Source organism: Chlorocebus sabaeus, chromosome 1 (genome assembly GCF_047675955.1).
Source record: "Chlorocebus sabaeus isolate Y175 chromosome 1, mChlSab1.0.hap1, whole genome shotgun sequence".
NCBI lineage: Eukaryota > Metazoa > Chordata > Mammalia > Primates > Cercopithecidae > Chlorocebus > Chlorocebus sabaeus.
The window spans coordinates 117,075,466-117,100,770 of NC_132904.1; the positions used below are offsets into that span (position 1 = coordinate 117,075,466).

A 25,305-nucleotide genomic window follows, 5' to 3' on the forward strand; every position below is an offset into this window, starting at 1 on the left:
CAGGATGCGTGAGCCTTTTCCACATCTTTCAATCCTTCACGGAAAAATGCAACAGGCACACTTGAACGTATACACGCACATCCCTATGCACACTTCTACACACACACACACACACACACACACAGCCAGAAGTTATAATCCATCAGCCAGACAACTTTCTAGTGCCAGAGCAATTGATTCCAAAGTGTAGTTTATTGTAAAATTATTAAGAGTAGCCACATATTTCAGCTTTATTGAACCTTTTAGGAGAGCCACTCTGCATAATATAGTATACTTTGGTGAATAAATATGTTTTTAGTGCAACTAGAAAAAGAGTAATGGAGTGAAAGCTCCTCATGTGTCAGTGTGAGCTGCCAAGGTACCACCCCACCAAATGCAAACCCTGAGAGGTGGCAGGTCTGGCGGTGACAGGTGTCTCCTGGGTGTACATGTTCACAGCAGTTTCTTACAGAGATGCTATTGATCCAAAACTATGTTTTCCAAAGCTGCTAACCTTCCTGTACCTGTTCTCTGCACATGGTTGTTGGAAGATGGAGGTATATTCAGAAGGAGAAACAACAGAGAGAATCACAAGGGGATTCAGGAGGCCTTGACTGAAGATTTATTTTTTGCATTGTGGAAACTGTGGCTGACAGCTTGAAGTTCCTTGGTCCAAGTTATAGGATTATAAAATGATTAGCCAGCTAATTTACCTATTGCCTATGATTAGGCAATTTACCTATGGAAAATGCTACCATCAACTACATTTATTCAGCAAACATCTATTAAGTGCCTGCTGTATGGTGGGAGATACAAGGACTAGGAGGATGTGGTCCAGCAGGATGTGAATTGAAGAGGTCTGCATCTATTAATGTGAGGAAGGAGCATGTAGTTCTTCTTTGGGGGTTTGGATGAGGGTTTACAGATATGGCTTCCCTTACTGAAGCATGGGTTAGAGATGGCAATTGGAGAGTGACATGTAGGCAGTGGTAAGTTATGGTCCTTTTTGTGCCTAGAGCAGGAGAGTGGGATGGAGAGAGGTGGAGCCAGAGCCAGCCAAGGGAGTCTCAAGTGAGATGATGTCCTGCTGCTGTGCACATTTGCCAGACTTTTCAGCATTGGAATTGGCATCAGTAGGCCCAAGGTCTTGTCTTGGCTGTCCCACTGACTGTGTGATCTTGGACAAGCCCTTTCTCCTCTGGAGACAAGCTGGAAGGTCTCCAAAGACCTTTCAGCTCTGAAATTCTGTTGAGTTTATGGATTGGATGAATACATAATGAACAACCAGATGAATTCTCCTGGCCAGCCTGTTTTCCAGATGAAATCGGCCACCCTCCTCTTCATGGTTTTTCCAGTGTCCTCGTCTGGCTGGTTCATCCCTGCAGTGCAGTCAGCTGTCCAGATACCCCAAGGTGGGGAAGCACCCGTGTCTTGTGAGCTATCTCAATCTCTTACCACTCCCTTACCCAGAAGTACCTGTCCTGTGTCCTCACCTGCTCTGTAGAGCCCTGGGAGATGATGGCGCAATCTGAAAATCCAGTTTATGCCAAGGTGCTAATGTCCATGACAACGTTAAATTCTTTTGGATTGTTGAGAACATCTAACTAAATCTCATCCTTTTACAGTTGAGTAAACAGAACTGAAGAGGGAAAGTAACTTGGCCAGGCTCCCACAGTGAGTCAGGAGTAGAGAGAGGAGGTCTCCTCACTCACATAGTTCACACATTCCCTAGATCAGTATTAATTGAGCACTTACTGTGCTATGTGTCGGGTATAGAATGAAGAATAAAATTCTGACCTTCCAGGAGGTCAGACTACAGGGGAAGAAGAACACACACCGATTATCATAAATCAGTGGGTTCAATAAAGTGATGAAGATATGCACAGGGTATTATGGGGCCATCAAAGGAGGGCCTCCAGACTAGCCTGGCAGGTTCATCAAAAGCTTCCTGGAATAGGCCACATCCAAAGGGCCTTGGAGAATCAATCGAAGTTAGCCAGGTAGAGAAGGACATTCTAAGTGGGGGATACACCCAGTTAATGGCTCATGCATCCCAGACAACATTTGCTTTTTAACTAAGGCCTTAACCAAGGAAGCAGATTGCATGAGAAATTGTGGAGCTTGTAAGGAAAGTATTTTGGGGATGGGGAGAACCTTTCAGAGCTTTCATATTACTCCACACAGTCAGCCAACTTACTATCCTATGTAAGGCAGGGGAAGAGGAAAGGCGCGAGTCCCAAGTGGACCTGAGTCAGCACCTTTAGCTTGGTGGTGGCTTGTTACAAATGCCTGTCCCAGTCTAAATATCCTAACATCCCAGACCCAGGGATTACCACTTGAATAGCTGTCAACAAGCGTCCCTCTTCCAGGCTGTGGGCCCTACTGGCTTAAAAAGAGAATGGAAACCAGAGCTTCCCTAGGGCAGGAACAGGGAGATTAGGCCAGTCCTAAAGGTGGCGTAGCCTTGGTTTGCTTCCGGTGCTAGCTAGGAAGAAGCATCTGAAAGGTGAACTTTATTCTGCCAGCACTGGAGTGCATCCCTGTTCCTGACCCTGGGAGCCTTCTCGCCCTGAGATCCAAGGCAGGAGAAACTCCCTCCTGGAGGAGGAATGCTGCAGGGAGGATGACCGGGAAGCCCTTGAGTGGGCAGGGGATGTGGTAGGCACAGGTACAGACTGACTCTAAGATGCTCCATGCCATCGATGAACTTCATCCAGAGCTCCAGGCGGCCCCAGGTGGGCAGGGCTTACCTCCTGTGCTCTGTTCACCTTTCTTCTCACCAGCTTTTATAGGCGGCCGCTCTTTCCTCAGTACTTCTGACTTTCCCTCTCCTTATGCTAACAGTACCTAGCACAGGCTCTGGTTCAGGGGGCATTTAAATCAAGCCACTGCCTTACTTGGCTGGTGGGTATGTGGCTGTTCACCCCGTCCTGTTGGGCTAGAGGAAGAGGAGAAAAAGGTATCAGAGATGAGACCTTTCCCTTGGCAAGCTCAGGTGATCAGAAGAATGGCCCCAAGCTGCATGGGAACTTCCCCCAAGAGTACCCCAATATTAAGCTGTTCGATTTGGGTCCCTTCATCTGCTCTCCACCCACAGCAAGAGTGGGTCTCAGCTGGGACTGATGAATCAGTATATCAGGGGGAAATGAGGCATTATTGTCAGTTATCCTGGAAGAATAGCCAGACAGTGTACCCTGGGGATGCAGGATTACTAAAAATGAAAATTAACCAATTAGGTCTTTATCCCACCCAGAGCTCGGGTAGGGGAGGAGGAGCCAGCCCCTGGGCCTTTCAGTGAGATCTGGTTCTCCAAGGTGAGGCAAGAGTTTCCAGATACCCTCAGTTCCTAACCAAGGGGGACAGGGGGTGTGAGAACAGAATGGGTATTGCCAGGAAATCAATAGAAACTGAAGAAGCATTTAGTGTCTGAATGCAACAGCACCTGAACTCAACAGAGGGTGTTGAGACCCTGGTGGAGGTGAAGAAACTCTTGTTTTGCATCAGAGGAACCAATTATCAGACAACCCCTTTGCTGATGTTTGACAAATAGTGTGACAGGGAAGATAAGTCCCACAGGGCTCCCAGAGCCGAGTTTGAGATATTTGTGTAGCATCCATTTAGTAAAAATTGAAACGCATTGCTTGTATCTGCCCCTGACACACACACACACACACATACACACACACACACACAATTTCTATGCCCGTGTGTATTGGTGACTGGGTGCATCAGACCGTGCATATAAAATACATCAAACTGAAATAAGAACAAAGCCCTGGAGACTACTGTGGTTCAGTGTCTCTGATCTCTGGACACATAATGGAAATGCTCGCCTTTGACTGCCCAGGCCTTCTATCTAATAGAGCTTTGGGAGAAGAGGAAGCTGCCTTGACCTCTGTCACAAAGTTGTTAAAGATTCCGAAGTCTCATTAATTTAATGAGAAATACCTCGGCCTTCCTTCTGTCTACTGATCCAGCAATTTCCAATTATTCACAATCAAGAGAGTCTAATAATAAAAATCTGCCCATTTCCCAAAGCTGGTATTACCACAACAGGCGTTGCTGGCTCTGAGTACCAGCAGTGTGCCAGACGCCATGCCCAGCACCTTCCACTCAAGATCTTTAACCCTCAAAATAACACTGCAAGGTGGGTGTTCCAGTTCTACGCAGTACGAAAGTGAGGCTCGGAGATGTTTAAGGGTTTTCATTCAATAAGTGGCAGATGTGAGAATCTGCTTTTTACCTCCCAGCCCACATCTTGTACTTGTCAAACTGATCTTTTTGGCTTTTCTGTGCTGTATTGGTTTTCTATTGCTGTGTAACAAATTGCCACAAAGTTAGCACCTTAAAACATCAGCATTTATTAGTGCAAAGTCACATAGGTCAGAAGTCCAGCGTGGCATGACTGGCTCTCTGCTCAGGCTGAAATCTGATTGTCACTGACTACGTTTTCATCTGGAGCACAGGGTCCCCCTCCAAGCCCATTCCTGTGGTTGGCAGAATCTACTTCCTTTACTTCCTTGTGGTTATAGGAATGAAATCTGTTTTCTTGCTGGCTCTTGGCTAGGGACAGCTTAGCCTCAGGAGACCATTCTTGGGTCCTTTCCCCATGACTGCTCCATCTCATCAACAGGGAACCTCCCTCTAGTCCAACCCCTCGCTCACTTCATATCTCCTTGGCTTCCTCTTTTGCAAATAGTCAGTGAAAACTCTTTGCTTTTAAAGGACTCTTAGGTCAGGCTCATCCGGATAATCTCCTTCTTTGAAGCCAACTGCGTCATATAGCGTAACCTAATTGCAGAGGTAAAATTCATCATAGTCACAGTCCTGGGGAGTGTGTGTGTGCGTGTGTATGTGTGTGTGTGTTTCTTGGGGGTCATCTTAGAATCCTGCCTACCACACATGCCAACTGTGTAAATTAGTTTACTTATTTTCCTTTCTCCTCTACCATCTGGTGAAAGGGTATACAAGGAGAGATCTGGGGCCAGGGCACTGGGAGGAGAGTGCTGGAGACACTTGAGGCAGGAAATCCATACATCCCTTGATCATGCAAATGATAAACTCTGTGTTGTCTCTGCTGGAGCAAGGCGGAGCTCAGGGCAGGGCCCATCCCTTGCGTCCTGATGATGGCCTGTAAACCAGCCTCTGAGGGAAAACTGACAGCCAAGGCAAAGGGGCAAACCAAGGCCTCTTGAAGCTGCTGTGGCTAGCAGGGAGGCTGGTGGCCCTGAGGAATTTGGGCCCTGCTGAGAAGTGTGTTTGAGATTTAATGAATGTTTGGAAAGCAGAGGGAGACTGAGAATAAAAGGCATTATGGCAAATCGCATTATTATTATTATTACATTATAAGTGCTATTGTATTACAAGCACCATTAGGAGTAGCAATTGCTGTTATTATTAAGCAATCCAGCTTCTCCATCCTCAGCGTCAGGCTCCACTCCATGTCAAAGGCATCGACAGCTCAGTGAATCACCATCTGAAGCTTCCCTCACATTCACAGCCCAGTGGCAAGCCTGAGGCCTGCCCATTCCACTGAAGCCTCCAGCCATAGCTCACGTGGTAGATGCCTCTCCTGTGAATTCCAAAGCTGGATTTTTATCTTGGCAGAGAGTTAAGATAGTCCTAAAACCATTCCTGATCATAGTGCTCTCCTGCTTAAAACCCTTCGGTGTCTGTCTCCCCATTACCCTCGGGATAAAGTCTGAACCCTTTAACATAACTCCGGTGACCTCCCGTTCCCCCTGCACACCCCAGCCATACTGAAGGACTTGCAGGTCCCTGAATCTGTCATAAGCTCTTGCTGTTCTGGGGCTCTGCACATGCTGTGGTTTCTCTGTTCATGAAACTCCTCTTTACCTCTTTATCTGGCTGACTCCTGCTCAGCTTTCGGGTCTCAACTTGCAGTCAACTCTCAGCTCAGGAATATCAGCAGCAATTCTGGTAGAAAAGACCACTTTATATGTGCCGCACTGTGTAATTAACCACACTTCAGGACTTGCCCTCCACCTGCTACTAAGTTTAAGCATCCTGAGGACAGGCATGGGGTGTACTTATCATTCTATTTCTAGTGCACAGCATGATGTGTGTTCTCAAGGAGACACTCATGTTTTTGTTGAATGAATGGAGGAATGAGTGAAACTAAGATCTAAAAAGTGTCCAAGAGCTGAAAAACTGTTATGCATATCCCCACCTCCAGCCCCCACCCCCCCCCCCCCCAACTGTGGGAACCTATCTGAGAGCCTGGTGGCCTCTAGAACACAGCAGAGCCAGCAAGACGCCCAGCCCTTGTGGAGAACTCATTATTTGATCCTGCTGCCAATATGGAGCACGTAAATTAGTCAGGAGCAGAAGCCACTGATTGACAGCATCACTCATCTTCCTAAACAACTCCTTGTACCCCTGGTGAGATGGTGGGGCTGGGGGTGCCTGGGATCTCTGCATGCCGGATTCTCATGTGTTGGGACCTGGGAAAGGAGAGGTTTAGCACCTGATGTATAAACAGGAGGCCTGATCAGTGAATCCTGATCCGTGCTTGAAGAAGAAAGCAAGCCTGCAGAAAAGCGGTAGCTCACTGCAGCCTAAGGGGAGAGCCCGAGGTGTCCACCAGTTCTCATGTCAATTTGACCTCCTGAGGTTTCAGCTGCACAGTTAACCACACAGTTAATCACTACTTATTTCGCACCCAGAGACCCAGAACAGTCTTGTAAATAAAAAAAAAAATGAAGACAGACCCAGCCGCTGCCGAGGAGGTAGGAGGGCTTTCCTCCTGGCCTCTGCCTTCCTCTCCCGGGAAGCGTATGACTGAAGTCTTTGTAAAGGTAGTTCTACCCTGATGAGTGTTTGCAGGTGAACATTAATTAATTTAATGAATGTGTATTGAGCACTTGCTAAGCACAAGATACGGTGAAGGGGATAGAACATTGAACAAGATGGAATATGGTCTGCCTTTGAAGTCCTGTTTGTGGACTCACGTTGGGAAAGAAAAGCAGAGAAAAGACAGAGTTCCCGGGAGGAAGGGATGTGCATGTCCAGGTTTTGGGGGTAAATGAATACGAAACATGCAGGGAGAAGAATCCAAAGCTGGCAGATTTAGGACCAATCTCCTATTAAATGAAATTCATTGACAGGTATGAATTAGCCTCCCAGCTGCTACTGTCTTCAAAGACCTGTTACACAAAAAACCATCTCCCAGCCTACACAGACAGCACAGGCTTCGATGCAGATAAATGGACAGACAGGTACCACAGTCAAGTGGGCTCAGGAGGGAAGGAGAGGATGTAAGCGTGCCCAGGAGATGTTGGACTTCTGGTGGCTCCGGGGCTTTCCTGCAAAAAGGCTAAGAGGGGACTTCCGAGACAAGGGTCTGGGGCCTGGTTTCTGCGATGCATTAGATCCCAAGGAGCAGTGAATGGATCTAACGATGAAGAAGAGCCTTGGGCAGGTGAGAGGGCCAGGCTGCCAATGCGGTGAGATGAGGCACAGCCTGACAAGTGCTCCCTTCCTAAATGTTTTCAGTCAACAGCCTTGACTTCTTTCTATATGGGGTGCACCAGAGTGAACACTGATAATGTAAGTGCATTTATTTCAAATGGCATCTAGTCCTTGGAGAGGTAGCTTTGAACAAACTTGTGGTAAAAAGCTCCAAGTGATGACAGGTATGTAGATGAGGTGTAATGGGGGCATGATTGAGTGGCCACTTCTGCCAGGCTTGAGTGATGGAGGAGGTCAAGGTGGACACTGAGGAAAAGGTAGACAGGAATCATAGCATGAAAAGACTTATATGTCTAGCCAAGGGTTTGTATGCAATAAAGGAGTCCTGTATGCAGTAAAGGAGTATTCGGCGAGGGGGAAGTTCATGATCAAATTTGGAGTTTAGAAAGATCACTCCAGCAATAACATGGAGAAGGAACTTGGAGAAGTGCAAGACTAAAGGAAGAGAAACCAGTGAGTCCGTAGTCTAGGACCCAGCTGGTGAGGATCTGATTTGAGGTAGAGATGATGGGGTGGAGGGCAGGGATCAGATTCAAGAGATGTAAAGAAATTAAAATGTCCTCAAATGACAATAAATGAGTGCATACCTGCTTACATGAATGAGATGGAGACAGTGAGAACATGGAAGTGGAGGATGCATTCTAAATTCTCGCTTGATTGACAGGTGGATCATGTGACATTCACAAACAGGGAACGAAGGCAGGGAAGCAGATCCAAGTGGGAAGATAAAGAGTTCAAGTTAAAGAGTGATACAGTCTTAAGGCTATCTTCCTCCTTTTCAACTTCATAATAATATTCTAAGAAATTAGAATTGTTTAGTGTTCTCAGGACTCCTGGGGTGAGAACATTTGAAGTTGTCAATCATTAATAATCTCAGGGATGGGGTATGCTCCGACACCACCTCCTAGTGGCCTAGCCCGGTGCTGAGCACACGGTGGGGAAGATAGAATAAAGGAAGATAGAATAAGGTAAGATAGAATAAGGGAAGATAGAATAAAGGAAGATAGAATAAGGTAAGATAGAATAAGGGAAGATAGAATAAAGGAAGATAGAATAAGGGAAGATAGAATAAGGGAAGATAGAATAAGGGAAGATAGAATAAGGGAAGATAGAATAAGGGAAGATAGAATAAAGGAAGATAGAACAAGGGAAAATAGAATAAGGGAAGATAGAATAAGGGAAGATAGAATAATCACTGGTCTTCTTTGCCAAGGACCTGGATCTTAATTCCATATCTGTCTTAGGGGCAAGACATTTAATTCGTGGTCACCATGGTTTCCTCTTGTACCACATGTGAACATGAATAAAACCTGTTCTGTCCACTTCCAATTACGGTTGGGAGACCCAAAACAGTGCATGAAAGTGCCCTGTAAGCTTCATTCAGCCACATCCGTGGAAGCATTTGATGTTATTATACTCAGTAATAAATTGATATTTCATAAATCACTTTGATGTGGGTGACATGAGGCTGCCAGCCTCCTCTCCCAGGCAGTTAGGGTCCAGGGCTGAGCGTGGAGCAGAGAGGATCAAAGGCTGAGGCTTGGGTGAAAGCAGGCAAGACATGAGGGACTGCTGGAAACCCCACTGTTAAGGGGGTTAAGGATTTTAAACACCACTGTTAAGAAGCAGAGCCGGTTCTGGAGTGAAGAGGCTGCAAATAGGGACAGTTAAAACCCAAATGGGTCCAGGTGTTCACATTCGGAGAGATTTCAGAAGTCATAGAAGTGTTGGGGTGACACCTTTTACAGGTTGCCTGTGGCCCTGGTGGGAAGGGAGCTGTTAAGGTTCTTGGGCTACCTGGGGCTGAGGGCTTTATGCAGATGCCGGAGACAGCCACCTTTGTGGTGTGATCTGGTGGGCTTCAGGAAGGCCTCCGCACACTGCCTTCCTCACTACCTGCTAATGATCCCTGAAAGTACATGAAACATGCATTCCTTGAGCTATTCTATTATTACTTCTAATAATAGTAATAACTCAAGGAGTCTGTATCGTGCTTCCAGTCTGCACAGAGCTCTCCTATATATTATCATTTTTGAGTCTCACAATGGCACCGTGAAGTCTTATTTCCCCCATTTTAAAATGAGGAAACTTTTCTGATTAAAAAAGATAAAAATAAAGAAATTAAAAGATTTTTTTTTTAAAAAGATTGGTTTTTGGAATGTGGGATTTCAGAGAGGAAAATCTAGGTCAAAATGCCCACAGACAGTGTATGATGTAGAATGCCGCGACTCCAGACCCATACTCACTCTTTCCAGCATAGTTGTTCTCCTAACCGTTTAATTAAGCCCAGAAGGCAGTTCTTGGTTTCACTGATTTTTCTAGGTGCCAGGGATACAGCAGTGAGTGAGACAGTCCATTCTGCCTTCCAGGAGTTCACAGGCCAGCGGGGAAATATTTGAGGCTGAAATAATGATGACCGTGGAGAGATTTTACTAGGGGTGGCTGAGGCTGCTGGACAGCTCTCAGCAGAAGTTGGCCAAGTTCACCTAGCTGCATTGGACTGCCTGTTTCTCTGAGCCATCGTAGCCACACAAGCCTGCAGTTATACTGCATTGACTTCTAATTCCTTCCCACCTGCTGCACCCTGGTACTTGCTGTGACTCCTTTTCTGGGTTCTTCATGCTGAACAGATGCAATGTGAGGCAAACCTCAGCTCTCCCATGTTCTCAATGAAGTGCTCAGTTTTGCCTGGCACACAGTTGCTGGTCAGTAAATTGTAGTAGTTATTATTAGAATTACTGTTTTCTTGTGATTATTCATGGTTGGAAGATCTGGAATTTCAACTAAAGGCATCTATCTCAACACAAATCGCCACACCAGGCAATTAGCATCTTATGGTGACTTATTTTCTTTTTCGAGACAGAGTCTCTGTCGCCCAGGCTGGAGTGCAGTGGCACCATCTTGGCTCACTGCAACCTCTGCCTCCCCGGTTCAAGTGATTCTCCTGCCTCAGACTCCCGAGTAGCTGGGACTACAGGCACACGCCACGCAACCACGCCCGGCTAATTTTTGTATTTTTAGTAGAAATGGGGTTTCACCATTTTGGCCAGGCTGGTCTTGAACTCCTGACCCCAGGTAAGCCCCCTGCCTTGGCCTCGCAAAATGCTGGGATTACAGGTGTGAGCCACTGCGCGCCACTGCGCCCAGCCTATGGTGACTTATTTAGCAAAACTTTTCCCATTTGACAAGTAGCTAAGAATCATCTCTTGCCAAGCAAAGAGGAAGAGAAAGAGGAAGGCAAGACCTCCAGGCCAGATCTTTCCTTTTGGCAGGGCCCAGCAGTTCAGAGGGACCAGGAAAAGGGAGGAGAGTGGGGCAGCGCTCCCACTTTGGTGACACCGGCAGCATGGAGGATAGATTGCACTTGGACAGAAGAGGACTCCCAGGCCGCGAGTGCCTGTGTGCCAGGCACTCCTCATGGATTACCCATGCAAGGTAGATGCTCTTACCCACACTTTACAGGTGAACACACCGAAAGTTCAGAGACCCGCCTGAAATCGGCCAGCCAGTATGTGGCCAAATGAGGGTTTGAAACCAAGACTGCCTTATTTCAAAACTTGTGCTCTTTCTAATACATGCTACTGTTTCCTGATGAGATTGCCGCATTGCACAATGCCAAGGGGCACCATTCACATGGCCATCAGTATAAATGGAACCTGGGAGTTGAACAGTATGGTGGCTAGGTATCCCAAAATCAGAGGCATGATCTCCATTAAATAGCAGCTGTTGCAGAGGAGAAATGACGAGGCCTGGTGGGATTAGAAAGGAAGGGACAGCTTCAAGAGACATTTAAGAGATAGGTTTGACAGAATTGGCAGTTGACTGGGTGTGGAGTTAAAAAATAAGGGAGTCGAGGCTGTCTCTGAGGTTTCTAACTTAGGTGCCTGGGAGAATAGTAATGCACTTATTGGTTAGGAAGGCAAAGGGGAAGGGGCTGTTGGGCAGAAAACATCACGGAATGCCACTTCCCCTACTTACCCATCTGGCCTGAATTAGGAGATGAACTTGATTTAAGGATACCTCCTGGACCTGTGCTTTGGTTTCTTGCTTTTCTACTTCAGGTCAAACACAGAAACTTAATCTGGGTCATTAAACGTTCTTGTGCTTTTAGCTTTAGTTGACTAACCTTGTCCTGTCCCCAGGGTTGACTAAATCCAGCCCCCAGTGACAGGACTTGACTGCTTAGCCCAGCTGAACATGTCCTCAGGGCACTGCTTCCCCCAGACCTCCCTTGCAGAAGCTGCCCACAAGGTCTGCCCAGCCTTTCCCTTATCCCTCCATGTTCCCAGACACCAGACACTGAAGCTATGTGTTTCTTAACACCAGACCCTGTGTGGTATAAGGCATGGTCAGCCCCTTGCAGCCATGGTAATCTCACAGTTTCACAGGCCCTCTCTTCCTCTCTTCCTCCAACAAAACTACATCAGCTCTAGGACCTTCACTTGTCTGGGCCCATCCCCAGCTCAGCCCCTACGCAGAGCCTGCTGTTGCTCCCTGGCCCAGGTGATGAATAGGCGGTAGACCCATGAAGCTTCCTGCAGCTCATGGTGGATGGATGCCTGTTGGTAAACCCGGACATTGGACATGGCACATCTGCTGCAGAAAGTGAGGGGCGCCCTTCCGTGTAGCTCTCAAGCCGTTATCCATGAGGCCTTCCTTCATCCCAGGATAACATCCCCCTGTATCCACTTGTGGTTCTGACCTGACCTTCAACTATAGCTATTTGGACCCTTACATACCATTGTATACACAAAGATTTGCACACATGTATGCACACGCGCACACACACACACATGCACACACTTTTAAAAATGTTTTTCATGTGAAAGCCCAGTGATAAGAAAGCAAGCTGTCAGGATTTTTAAAAATACGGTAATGCAATTCACAGGCAACAGTCAGTGGTTAGCACAGCTTCTATGCATGTTTTTACACCTTCTGGAGGTGTGACAGGGTGTGTCAGAGTTGGCCACAGTGAGACCCAAGGCATTAAGATGTCATCAATCAACTGTCCTCAAAACAGCATTGACCAAACAGCTTCTAGGTATCAAGCACTCTGTAGCTGCAATGTGAAGTTCAAAAATGAGGCAAATGTATCTTTACTTCCTGGAAACACACAGCCCTCTGTAGAGAGAGGCCACCTGTGTGAACAAAGACTGCAACACGGGGTCTGTGACAAAGCCACCCACACGTGGAGTCGTGGAAGACCTGGTCCTGGTCTCTGCCCCACCACGTGGCTTTACCAGGTTCCATTTGCTCTGTGCTTCACCCTGGTTCCCTGGTTTGGGACAATGGGAGTCGACGCTTGTTGGGAGCAGGGACCCTCAGGACATCCCTTCCTGGGACATTTGTAAGAAGAGGATCAAGGTCCCCATGAGGACCTGTCCCACCTGAGGGACTGCTTCCAGCCCTTTCTGTCATTGTGTGAAGGTTACAGCCAGCCAGGCAGTGTGGCTGGGGCGGGGTTGGGGAGGCACAGTGGGAGCCTAAGTGAGCCAGGTGTGCATTCCTGGGTAGGACTCAAGGTGGGTGGGCAACAGAAACTGGGTGAACTTTAATCCCTTCCATTCCTGAAATGTGTTAGTTTTATGAAATATCTGTCTCCACAAAATGTCCCCACCACTTGACTTTGGATTTATAAGAAATGTTTCTCTGAATAGATGTAGAGTAGCATTTCCCAGATTACGTTCTGAAGCATGCTACTGCCAGGCACTCATGGATTTTGGAGGAGGAAAAAAAACCCACGGTCCTGATTTGTTCCATGGTCAGTGTGTTTGGGAAATTCAGGGTTAAACAAAATGAAACCAGCTGCTTCGCTGCCGTACTTTTTTCAGCCTTTAATAGGCTAGTGAGTATTATGAATCTTGAAAAGGCAGATATAATGTGCATTGTTTTCCAGCCTTATTTGAGCATGGAAACTTGTCTTCATGAAATTTCTGGAAACCTAATGCCCTGAGGAACACACTTTGAGAAGTACTGGCACAGAAGATGTTCATTGTTTGTAAACTAGCGGTGGTCAGCTATTTCCCATGTTCTTTTAGACAATGGTCTTCCATAGCAGCAGGAAAGTCTAAGTTTAGATGAAAAGAAGAATTTCCTAACTGTAAGGATTCTTAGATACTAGAACCTTCGAGTGTCGTGGGAAATGGCAGTAAAAGAATGTGCCCCTCCCCCTTCCTTGTCCTTCCACAGGCTATCCCATGAGTCATTATAAACAACAAATTATCAAGGAAACTTCTGGAATATTTTTATCTTTTTATCTGGTTTGGCCTTTGAAAGTTGCGTATAATTGAGGGATAAGAAGGTAGGAATAAAAAAGCAGGAAGACAGACTGGCTGACTTCTGGGTAGACTGTCTCTAAGTGTCTGTAATTAACTCATTCATTCTTACTCCACCTAGAACATGCATTTGAAGGGAATACCTTCCTAACTTAGGTTTCCAAGACAAGTGGAACTGAAGAGGCAGAGAGCCAGAAGCTGCCCCAGATTTCACTGTGGTCTTTCAGTAGCTGTCGTATTTGCCAAATATGATGCTAAGCTTTGCATGCATCTTACTTGTTCCTTGAAATAACCTATAAGGTTGCTAATATTGTTTCTTTTTTAAAAACGAGTATCTGAAGCCCAGAAAGTTACAGACCTTGCTTAAAGTCATACAGCCAGTGCGGTAAGGAACCTGGATTTGAACACCAAAGCCTGAGTCCACTATATCACCCCAGCTGCCACTGTGAATCTGTGGACATCCAGGGCCTCAGGGCTTCCTTAAAATGAGCCTCCATCCATCAGGCTATGCATGTGGGGAGAGGATGGAGTTGGGCTGATGTGTCTGCCCACAATGATAAGGAAGCCAGGGAAGAGGACATTTTCCAGCCCCTGCCAACCATGCCCAGGTTTGCCCACAACAGTCTGGCTCTGCCCCAGTCACTGCACCCTTGCCAAATGAATCTTCTTCTCATTAGCCGTCTGCCCCCTTGTGCCTACCGATAGCCCACAGCACATGGGCAGCTGCCCTGTTAGAGAGATGGGAGATAATATCAGTGTAGGAATCAGTACATTCTCTGGCATGTCCTTGTTCCCCTAATGGGAATGTGGCAGGATCCAAAATACACTTAATCCCTATCCAAATCCACTCTGTCAGGCATTGGTGGCTTCAAAGGAAGCTTGGTACCTCCAGTTTGCACATGTAAGCTAATGAATCCGGGCTCTGGTCAGGTGAGCTCAGGCCTGCAGCCTGAGACCTTGGCAGTGACTGGAGCTGTGTGGCAAGGATACAAGGCGGCGCCAGGGGCCTATAGCAGCTGAGTCTTCAGAAGAGGAGACTGCCTGGAGGAAAGCAATATTTCTGCCTGCCTGGCCAGAAGGAAAGCCCAAGGCGCTTGCCATCTGTCATGTCAGGCTGAGTAGCTGATAGGCTAGTCCTTGGGTCTGGAAGTCCTGTGTACCCCCAGGGTGTGGAGCTGTGTGCGAGGCACTTGGAATGAACATGCAATGAATGTGATTTTTGTGTGAAAAGGTGGCCTAACACACATTTGAAGGCATCTTTCTGGGAGCAGGGATCAGTGAGCTGGATAATCTACACCCTCTTGACTGGTTTTGCTGTACAGAGCCCAGGGAGACCTTGGGGACCAGGGCTCCGAGCCCAGAGGAGGACACTGCCCCTCTCTATAACTCTAACTGGCCTCGGTGCACTCACTCCTCCAGGCTGACTATCACCTGGCCCCACCCGGGTGATTGCATGAGGACCATGGGTTGCAGGGAGAACGCCTTTGAGCTTCTAAATGGCACTGCCTTAGATGGGGTTTCCCTGAGTGCCTCATGTAAAGTAGCAGTCCCTCACCCCAAGTCCCATCCCCATAGCTATACGAAATGATGATGAATTTGTTTCCTTACTATCTGTCTCTTCCACTAACTGCAGGCTTCCTAAGGGCAGCAAGTGTGTCTCTCTCATCCATATCCTCCATGCCTAGAACCATGTCTGGCACATGATAAATACTTAAATGTTTATCAAGTGAATGTAAAAATTAGTGGTAAATGAAGGTACCACCCTACCCACAAACCTTCAGGTTGAGGTTCTGGGAAAGCAAACTTGGTTTTGGCATTCCTCTGCTGACAGTTCCCTTGGGTTCCATCACACCTAGGACAAAGGGCACATTCGCAAGCCTGGCAGCCTCACTCTTATGGTCTGGCCTCTGCTGACTGCCCCAGCTTCGTTTCTCACCATCCCTCTCCCAGGCCCCCTTGTATCCAGTGTGCTAACCCACGCTTCAGGTGTATAAGACTTAGGGTCCTGCTGGAAATGCAAGCTTCTGGGCCTCAGCTCCCCAGATTCGGGTTCAGGTGGTGTTAGGTGAGGTTCAGGAATCATCCTTTTTTTTTTTTTTTTTTGAGATGGAGCTTTGCTCTTCTTGCCCAAGCTGGAGTGCAATGGCACGATCTCGGCTCACTGCAACCTCTGCCTCCTGGGTTCAAGTGATTCTCCTGCCTCACCGTCCCAAGTAGCTGGGATTACAGGAATGCACCACCACATCTGGCTAGTTTTGTATTTTTAGTAGAGATGGAGTTTCATCATGTTGGTCAGTCTGGTCTCGAACTCCTGACCTCAAGTGATCCGACCGCCTCGGCCTCTGAAAGTACTGGGATTACAAGTGTGAGTCACCGCACCCAGCCCTATCATTTTTTAAAAAGGAACCTGGATGATGCTCATGGTAGAATCGCACTTTAAGAAGTGACGTCTTCATCAAAGTACAAGTACACCACGGGCAGTTCGCTGAAAGGGGCATGCACTTTCTCAGCTCTGTGCCCTTGTATACATGGGGATTTCTGGCTGGAGTAGCCTTTGACCACCCACAGTTCTCCACCCAGAAAATGCCTATATATCCTTCAAGACACAGCTCAAGCATCCCACTTCTCATGGAAAAAACCCCATGTGCCTAGTGCTGCCTCCACTGGGCACATGGCTTTTTTCTTTCTTTCTCTAGCTAGTGCATCTTGTACATACTTGTTTAGAGATCATTCTGCTTTTTTTTTCCTTCTCCACCCTCCACTATCACAGTGTTAACTCCTAGAAAAAATACTCTCATTAACTCTGGACTCCTAGGTCCCAACAGACTGTCTGGTGTTCTCTGGACTAGAATGAGGTACCTGGACGTGCTCTACCAAAGTCCATCCCTCACTTCACCCTTTCCTAACTATGTTCTTATTTCTGATGCTGGATCTTTCCAGGAGTTCTCACTCCAGAGAATCGACAGCCTTGTGGATGATCGTGTCAACATCCTGGGATTTTCCATTTTCAACCAATCCCATGCTTTCTTCCAAGAGTTTGCCCAGAGCCTCAACCAGTCCTGGCAGGAGAACTGTGACCATGTGCCCTTCACTGGGCCTGCGGTAAGTACCCGCCAGAGCTCTTCCTGGTGCCCCTTGGCCTCTGCACATTGCCCCTCTGTGGACCAGCCCCTGGGGAACACACCCTCCTGGAGTCCAGCCGTCTTCCGCTCCCGTCCCAGCTCAGAAAGGGAGGTAGAAAGTGCGGGAAGTGGTTGCAGGGGGTGATGTTTGGGAAGCAATGAGCTGTAGACAGCGGGGAGAGGCTGTGTGGAGGTACTGGGTTGTCACTTAGTGATGTCTGCAGGTCCCCCGTGGCCAGACTCTCAATGATACCATTGCCGAGAGCTGCCTGAGTTTAGGATCCAAGAATCGTTTAGAAGGGCCTTTAAGCTGATCTACTCCCTCATTTTTCAGATAAGGAAACTGAAGCCCAGGCTGGAATGGGATGTGGAGTGGGGATGTGGGGGTCTTGTTCAAGGGCAAACATCGAGGCTGTTGCAGAGTGGAACTAGCCCCAGGACTCCTGGCTCCTGGTCTGGTGCTCTGTCCACCCCCTGGCCACTTCCTGAGTCAGGGCTCATCCGGAGTGGCTCCCCTCTGCCCAGTCCCTGTGCTTCCTCTCTGCAGTTGTGGCCCCTTCCGGCACGTGTAATGGGAGCAAATCTTTCCATGGCCATTCTCCACTGAGTTGGATGTTCTTCTCCGTGGGGCAGGCCAAGAATATCTGCTTGTGTACGTTTGTTAAAAGGCAAGTTCTCAGGAGACTAGGATTGTGTGGCTTTTTATGCACTGCCTAGCCCCATTATACACATTATTTTATTTTTAAATCTCCACGAGGCAGCCCTTGTGATGCTCACTACAACTTCCTGAGGCAGCTACTATCAGTGTTTCCATTTTACAGATGATAAAACCGAAGCCCAGAAAGGTTAGGCAAATAGCCCAGGGTCACACAGCCAGTGTGCAGAGGACCAGGACCAGAACCCAGGCCGTATGGCTTTACTGTTTATACTTTTAACCTCCGTGCCACTTTGCATCTCTCTAGGACTGTCATTTCCTTGCCGTGCTGTACTGTAATTGAGCCTGGCTAGATGGAAGTACAGTGATGCATCCATAATGACATTTTGGTCAGCAATGGACAACTTATATGATGGAGGTTCCAAAGATGATAATACCACATTTTTCTTGTCCCTTTTCTATGTTTGGGTATGTTTAGATATGCAAGTACGTACCACTGTGTTACAATTGCCTACAGTATCCAGTACAGTCACATACCATACAGGTTTGTAGCCCAGGAGCACTACGCTATACCATATAGCCTAAGAGTGTAGTAGGCTATAGCATCTAGGTTTGTGTAAGCACACTCTCTGATGGTCACACAAAGAAGAAATTGCCTGATGATGCATTTCTCATAATGTGTCCCTGCTGTTAAGCAACACATGTCTGCAGTTACTAGGTATTTGTTGAGTGAATGAGTGAGTGAGTGAGTCAGGCGGAATGATGAGTTATAGATAGAAGTGGAAAAGCATCAGGTCTAGGAGCTGGCAATGGAATTAGGTACACTCCTGGAGTGGGAAATTCTCTGGTGAGTTTTAAAAATAGGAGGGTTGCCTGTCTTTGATAAGACGTGCCCAGAGGCAAAGGCATATCTAGACATCTACACACTTGGCGTCTAAATAGTGCTTGGTCAACATGGTGACCTTGGAGGCGGGCTGCGGAAGCCAGGGCCTGGACTTAATGACCTTTCACAAAACTCTGTGCTTTTATGATCGTGCAGCCTCGTGGACATCTTAGGAAGGAAGGGATAGCTAAGGAGGTCAGAGCTCATGGAAAACTCAGGAAGCTTTGATCCAGGGAGTGGGACAGGAGGAGGGGGTTTGAGAAACAGTCTCGTGAAGGTTTATGGAACCCATCCCAACAAGCTATTTTAGACCTAAAAGAGGCAAAAATCCCTGGGAAGGACTGGGGAGGGCAGCTGAAGGAAGGAGTCATGCCCATTAAATGGTTTGAGGAACAGAGAAGGGCATCTCAAAGCACAGTTTCATGTGCAGGATCAGACTCAACCCCCAGCAGCAATGCAAGCCCTGTTCTCCCAGCCGAGTCTGCTGTTCTTACAGTTCTCATTCCAGTATTGTAATAGGTGCTGACCAATTTGAAAGGCTTGCAACACAATATCAAGAAAGGAAAAAAAAATCTGTCTCTTTCCCTTCAACCCAAGCCTCACCACATTTGGCATCTGGCCTAGTGAAGTAAATGGTCCTAGGCCCTATTTCTTCATTCTCTCTAAGGGTGTCTGCCTTTGCATTGATGCCCACATTGGCCACGAGCAGACAAATGAGGGTCCTTCGGTTCCTAGTGGGCTTCTTTGTAAGGATCCAGCACAAAGGCCAGGAGTGCCTTTCAGAGAGCTGTGGGTCAGCGCTGCCATGGTCAGGCAGGCTAAAAAGATCACTGGCCTTGGAGTCACAGAGCCTGGAGTCGAATACTGGCCTAGACATTTTCTCACCATGTGATCTTAGGTAGTGATGTAACCCCTGTGGGCCTCAGATTCTTTTACCATAATTTTAGGTGAATTATGCCTGACCGTCTTAGAGCATTATTGTGAAGATGGAATCAGATATGATTCTATCTTCAATTCACAGTTACTCACCAAGTAAGTTAATATAACAACCTATATATGCCAGATACTGGAATAGGCATTATTAAATATATCAGGCAGCTTTTGCTATGTAAATGCTGTGTAACAGCCAACTCCTAAATCTCATGATACACAATAAATATGCATACAGTACACATTTATAAAGCCCGTGGACCTGTGGGTCAGCGAGGGAGCCGCTCATCTAAGCTGGCTCGGTTGGGCAGCTCTGCTGCTCTGGTTGAGATCTCTCAGCATGCATGGGTTGGCTAATCCAGACTGGGCCTACTTGGGGCCAGTACCTCTTCCCCTGGACCAGCAGGCCAGCCCGGCATATTCTCATGGTGATGACAGAAGGGCAGCAAAGCAAGTGGAAACACAAGGACCTCTTAGTCCTAGGCTCCCAGAAAGGCACATACTCATTTTCTTGGCCAAAGAAAGTCACACACACAAACTCCATGTTAGGGAGTGAGGAAATGTACTCTACCCTTTTAGAGGGAAAACATGCAAAGCCGCATGGTAAAAAGTCTGAATACCCAAATACAGAGTGCGTCTTAGTCCGTTTGTATTGCCATCAAGGAATACCCGAGGCTGGGTGGTTTGTGAAGAAAAGAGGTTTATTTGGCTCCTGGTTCTGCAGGCTATACAAGAAGCCGGTATCTGCTTCTGGTGAGGGCCTCAGGAAGCTTCCATTCTTGGTGGAAGGCAAGGGGAGGGGGCGTATGCAGCTCACATGGCAAGAGAAAAAGCCAAAGAGAGAGGGGAAGAGGTGTCAGGCTCTTCTCAACAGCCAGTTCTTGTGGGAACTGGAGTGAAAAGTCACTCGCTCCTGTGAGAAAGGCACAAAGCCATTTGTGAAGTGTCCACCCCCTTTATCCAACCCACCCGGGTCACTGCCACATGAGACTTGGGACCAAACAAACCATGGCAGAGTGGGATGAAGGGCTAGCTCCATCACATAGTCACACAGTGAAGATCAGAGCCACTGTCCTCCAGATGCACCATGCAGGAGCAGGGTTCACCTCCACCTCTGGGAAGGTGACTCCTGGGCTTATGTTACTCTCATGGAAGCGGAGGAAAGCCCCTGAGTTCTGCCTGCAGAGGTCGGGGAAGGCTTGCCCGAAGAAAGGGAGGCCAGTCATTTGCTGCTCATCTGTGTGCAATACACCAGGCGGGGTCCACGGCATCCCGGTGGAGCAGGGGCGCTGTGCTGACTCGCTCAGTGGACTGGAGAGGGTGTCTTGTCATGAGGATGCTGCCCAGGGCCGTTTAAAAGATAGAAACCCTGACCTCGTTTATCTCCTTCCCAGTCCAAAGTCAGACTTCCGAAGGCCTCAGCATCTCATGCCCCACAAGAATGCTTGGAGGGTATTCAGTGAGTGGGGGTGTTCTCTGAGGCTCTCTTGGTGCTGCTGGTGGAGAATAAGAGTAAAGATGGGCTGAGCTGCGCGGGCTCGAGGCTGTCTCATGGGACCGTGCGAGGAGCATCTATGTGGACCTCAGGCCTACAGCTGGTCCTTGTGCTGGTCACAGACTCTGCGTCTACTTTAGTCAGCTTTCTCTCAGCCAAGCCCCTTTGGTTTTCTTGCCAATAAAATGGACAAGTGTTCTTTCTTCCGGAGGACAGCAGGGCGCCCACCCCACTGGGTTTCACCTCGGCACACAGCTGAAGACTCCTGTAGCCCCTTCCCATGAAATTATCCCACCTTCTCCTGTTTTTCTCCTGAGGGCATCCTAGTAACAGTTAAGAGTGGTCATGTAGCCCTTTTGGACAAGTGGGGAAACTGAGGCATGGAAGTGCTGGATGGCACATCAAGAGTCCCCCGAGATCAGCACTCCAATATAACCTGGAGTAGAACCTACATCTGTCTCCCAGTGCCGGAGAACCTTCCAGCTACTGTCTCTGTGGCCTCCGAGAGGGAAGGGAAGGTATTCCAGACACTCTCATCTCAGCGTGTGGAAAGGAAGCTCACGGCAGCAACAGTAGCAACACACCTTTCTCAAGAATTCTCACTTTAGCAACCAGCTTTTGAAAAGTGGTGCCTCTTCCTGTCTCTTTGGAGGCTGAGAAATTCACAGCACAAACAGCCCAGCTCTTTTATGTTCTGGGGAGCCGGAAGGCGAGAGGGAGTCCGTTCCAGGAAAACAGTCTGGTTCTGTCCCCGCCATCAAGCGTTCTACAAAGGCTACAGCTCCAGCCTCAGTGGGGACGTTCTCTCTTTCTCTCCCTCTTCTCCCCTTCTTTACCTTTTTCTCCCTAGACCTTCCTTTCTGTTTCTCTCTCTCCACATGATGTTCCCTGCTCTTTCTTCACTCTTGGCACTTTCTTCTCTCCATTGCCTTTTTCTCCTGACTTGGGTAAGTGTCTCCCGCTATTCCTAACCTTCTGGATCAGTCCACGCCCCCAGGCCATACCTGCCAGGTGGCCAACAGGAGCTGCAAACGTGCTTCTGCCTGAGACAATGCAAGCAGAAGACAGGGTGTCGCAAATGGAGATGCACACCCGCTAGCTTCACACGCCGTTCCCATTAATCACGCAGCAAAGAACAAAAATCCTGGAAAATCATGAAAATTACAGATGGCTAGATTAAGTAATTAGAATTTAGGCTAAAGCAGATGTTTGTAATTAAGTGTTTATTTCATTGAATAAAATCCAGATTGTAAGAACTATTCCATGAGATTTTAATGGTTCCTGTCCTGGTTTTATATTGGGGGGTAGAGTTTAAGCTGCAGAAGTTCAGAGACAAATCGGCATCCGGGAGAATCCTGGGACTCCCATCATCTGGGGCGTGGAGAGAGATGAGGGTTACAGGTGTGTATTTAGGAGATACTCTTATTTTCATGTCATGGGAGGGGGAAGGAACTCAGCCACAGCTCCCTGAGTCAGAATTGATTCATCTTAATTTATACAGAGCTTTGCATTCCCCTAAACAATTTGCAAACAGCTCAAAAGAAAATAACAATGAAGAACCAAATGAAAATATAAAAACAAGAGAATCGAGGGTTCATTGCCAAGCAACGTTTTGGTGCCAAGGAAGAGGAGAGGATTTTAAATGAGGACTGAGCCATTTGGGGGATTTAGTATTTAGAAGAGACAGGGACAGGAGAAGCAGAGACAAAAACCAAGAGGTGTGCACACACAGATGAGGAGCGGAGGCCACAGAAAGACAGAGAGGAAAAGGAAATGGAATAAGAGAACAGAGAAGGGGTGGAAATGGAGTGAGGCGGGGGGGCACCTCCTTCCCCTGGTGGGCCCAGAAGTGGAGACATGGATGGAGGGCTTTTCTTCTCTTTTTTTTTTTTTTTTTTTTTTTTTTTTTTTGAGATGGAGTCTCTCTTTGTTGCCTAGGCTGGAGTGCAGTGGCACAATCTCGGCTCACTGCAACCTCTCCCTCCTGGGTTCAAGCAATTCTCCTGCCTCAGCCTCCCAAGTATCTGGGACTACAGGCACGTGCCACCACACCTGGCTACTTTTTTTGTATTTTTAGTAGAAATGGGATTTCACCATGTTGGCCAGGATGATCTCAATCTCCTGACCTCGTGATCCGCCCGACTCGGCCTCCCAAAGTGCTGGGATTACAGGCATGAGCTACCACGCCAGGCCCGGAGGGCTTTTGTAATAGAGACTGCTTCTCCCTGACTATAGCCCCAAATGCTTTCCAGAGCTAAATGAGTAAGTAATAGCGGAGGGAGAAAGCAATTAGGAGAGGGAGAAAGATGCTTTGGGATGGAGATCTGAAACAAGATGGAAAAATTGATGAGGCAGAGAGATGACAGGCTCGCACACCATCAGAGGAGAAATAGGGTGAGGGCAGGAGATTGGTGACTGCGAGGAGAAAGCTGCAGGCACAAGGGTTGGGAAGTGAATTCTCAGAGCAGTTTGAAGGATCCAGGTGAGAAGTGTGAGCAGATTGCCAGGAGCCTGTAGAAGAGAGCGGCCTGGTGATGGGTGGAGGAACCCGAGGAGACTGCACTGGGAGAGAAGACGTTTGGGTTTAGAAGGGGTCAGCTCTGACCAGCCCAGGCTGAACTACACAGAGGAACCGTAAAGCCCAGAGCCTACGGGGGACTCGTCACTGGTTTCGCCCCTCTGAAGGCCACGCACAGATGGAGAGGAGACCAGAACCTTGAGGATTTTCCTTCTACCTGCTCCCCACGCCCCGCATCCCTAGCTGGCATTAGTACTAGAAGCACTCGAAGAATCCTGAAGGCCTTGGAGTTGGAGATGCCAAAGAACATTGCCAACAGGCATGCACGGATCTCTCAGCATCCACATCATGCGCTAATAAGAGAGCATCAGCCAAGGAAACCATGTCCCAGACGGAGTGGGAATAGTGGCAACCATGTAGCAGGAACAAGCTGGGGGCTTGGTGGGAGGATGTGAGAAATGGCATGGTGCTTTCTCTGCAACTCTGCCGTGATGAGGGTCTCTTGGGGACCAGCACACAGCCTCACCGGAGGAAGAGGGGACCTGGGGAGGGGGCCTGTAGACTCTGGGGCCTTGTGCAACAATGCCTCTGCGAGGAAAGGGATCCCCAGGGCCTTGGTACCAGAGTACTCTCAGCAACAGAAACCCTGTATTAAAATGCCTTGTGGGAAAACAGAAATGTGTTATTGCGTGGCTTAGCAAGATTCCGGAGTGATGAGGTTGGAGACCAAATCTTTTCCATCTCTGCTGTGTCCCTGCTTGGTGCCAGCTTCATGCTCAGGCTGGAGCTGGGCTGGCTGCAGCAGTCCAAGCATCCCAACCAGACACAGACATGTCCAGAGGAGAGAGAAGGAGCGTCCTCTTAGGAGACAGGAAACTTTCCTGAGAAGCAAGCCCCTCCTTCCAGGCCGCTGTTCATGGCTCATTGTTTCAATGGGGTCACTCACACAGTCCCGAATCACATATTGGCATGGGGACCTTGGACCACCCAGGATTCCCTGGGACCTGGGGCTGGCTCAGCCTCCTCTGAAGCTCCTTGCAGCTTGGGACAAGGAAGGATACCTGAATAAAATGGGAGAAAGAAGGGGAGAATGGGTGCTAGGTAGGCAGCCAGTGGCTAATGGCTCTTAACTGAGGGGCTAACGTGAGGACAAACAGCCAGTCTGGCCAGGAGGCAAACCGGGTGAAGGCCCCAACCCAGGGCATTTGAGAAGCCTGCCCACCACCCCTTCCTGCCCCCACCCTGGCACCAGAGTCCCACGCTCCCATCTGCTGCTGAGAAGGCAACAATGAAAGATTGCCCCAAGTTGTCCTGGGAGATGAGGCATAAGAGTAAATCTGATAGAGCAACGACAACCTGGGCTTCTCAGCGGGACAGAGGTGGAAGACAGTGCTGTGGAGAGGGGAGGAAGCCAGGCTGGACAAAGGGGTGCCGGGCCTTCAGGCCTTGCTTTGTGACCTTGGGCAAGAGAAGAATATCTGGTGCCTCAGTTTCTTCATTCGTAAAAGAAGAGAGTCAGACGACTTTTTTTTTTTTTTTTTCTGAGCTGGAGTCTCACTCTGTTGCCCAGGCTGCAGTGCAGTGGTGCAATCTTGGCTCACTGCAGCCGCCGCCTCCCAGGTTCAAGCGATTCTCCTGTCTCAGCCTCCTGAGTAGCTGGGATTATAGGCGCGCACAACCACACACAGATGATTTTTTTTTTTTTTTTTTTTTTTTTTTTTTTGAGACAGTCTCTCTCTGTTGCCCAGGCTGGAGTGCAGTGGCACGATCTCGGCTCACTGCAAGCTCTGCCTCGCGGGTTCACGCCATTCTCCTGCCTTAGCCTCCCGAGTAGCTGTGACCACAGGCGCCCGCCACGTTGCCTGACTAATTTTCTTATATTTTTAGTGGAGATGGGGTTTCACCGTGTTAGCCAGGATGGTCTCGATCACCTGATCTCATGATCCACATGCCTCGG

The 25,305-nt window shown here is 48.2% G+C and overlaps 1 protein-coding gene across 4 annotated transcripts in view; it reads left to right on the forward strand.

The window, feature by feature from the left end:
* GRIK4 (glutamate ionotropic receptor kainate type subunit 4) overlaps positions 1-25,305 on the forward strand; it is a 484,015-nt gene that overhangs the window by 340,218 nt on the left and 118,492 nt on the right. For all 4 annotated transcript variants that reach the window (XM_008021223.3, XM_073021797.1, XM_073021799.1 and 1 more), the window contains one exon: positions 16,686-16,847. In XM_008021223.3, coding sequence (XP_008019414.3) covers positions 16,686-16,847 — 162 coding nt within the window. The remainder of the gene's footprint in view (positions 1-16,685; positions 16,848-25,305) is intronic.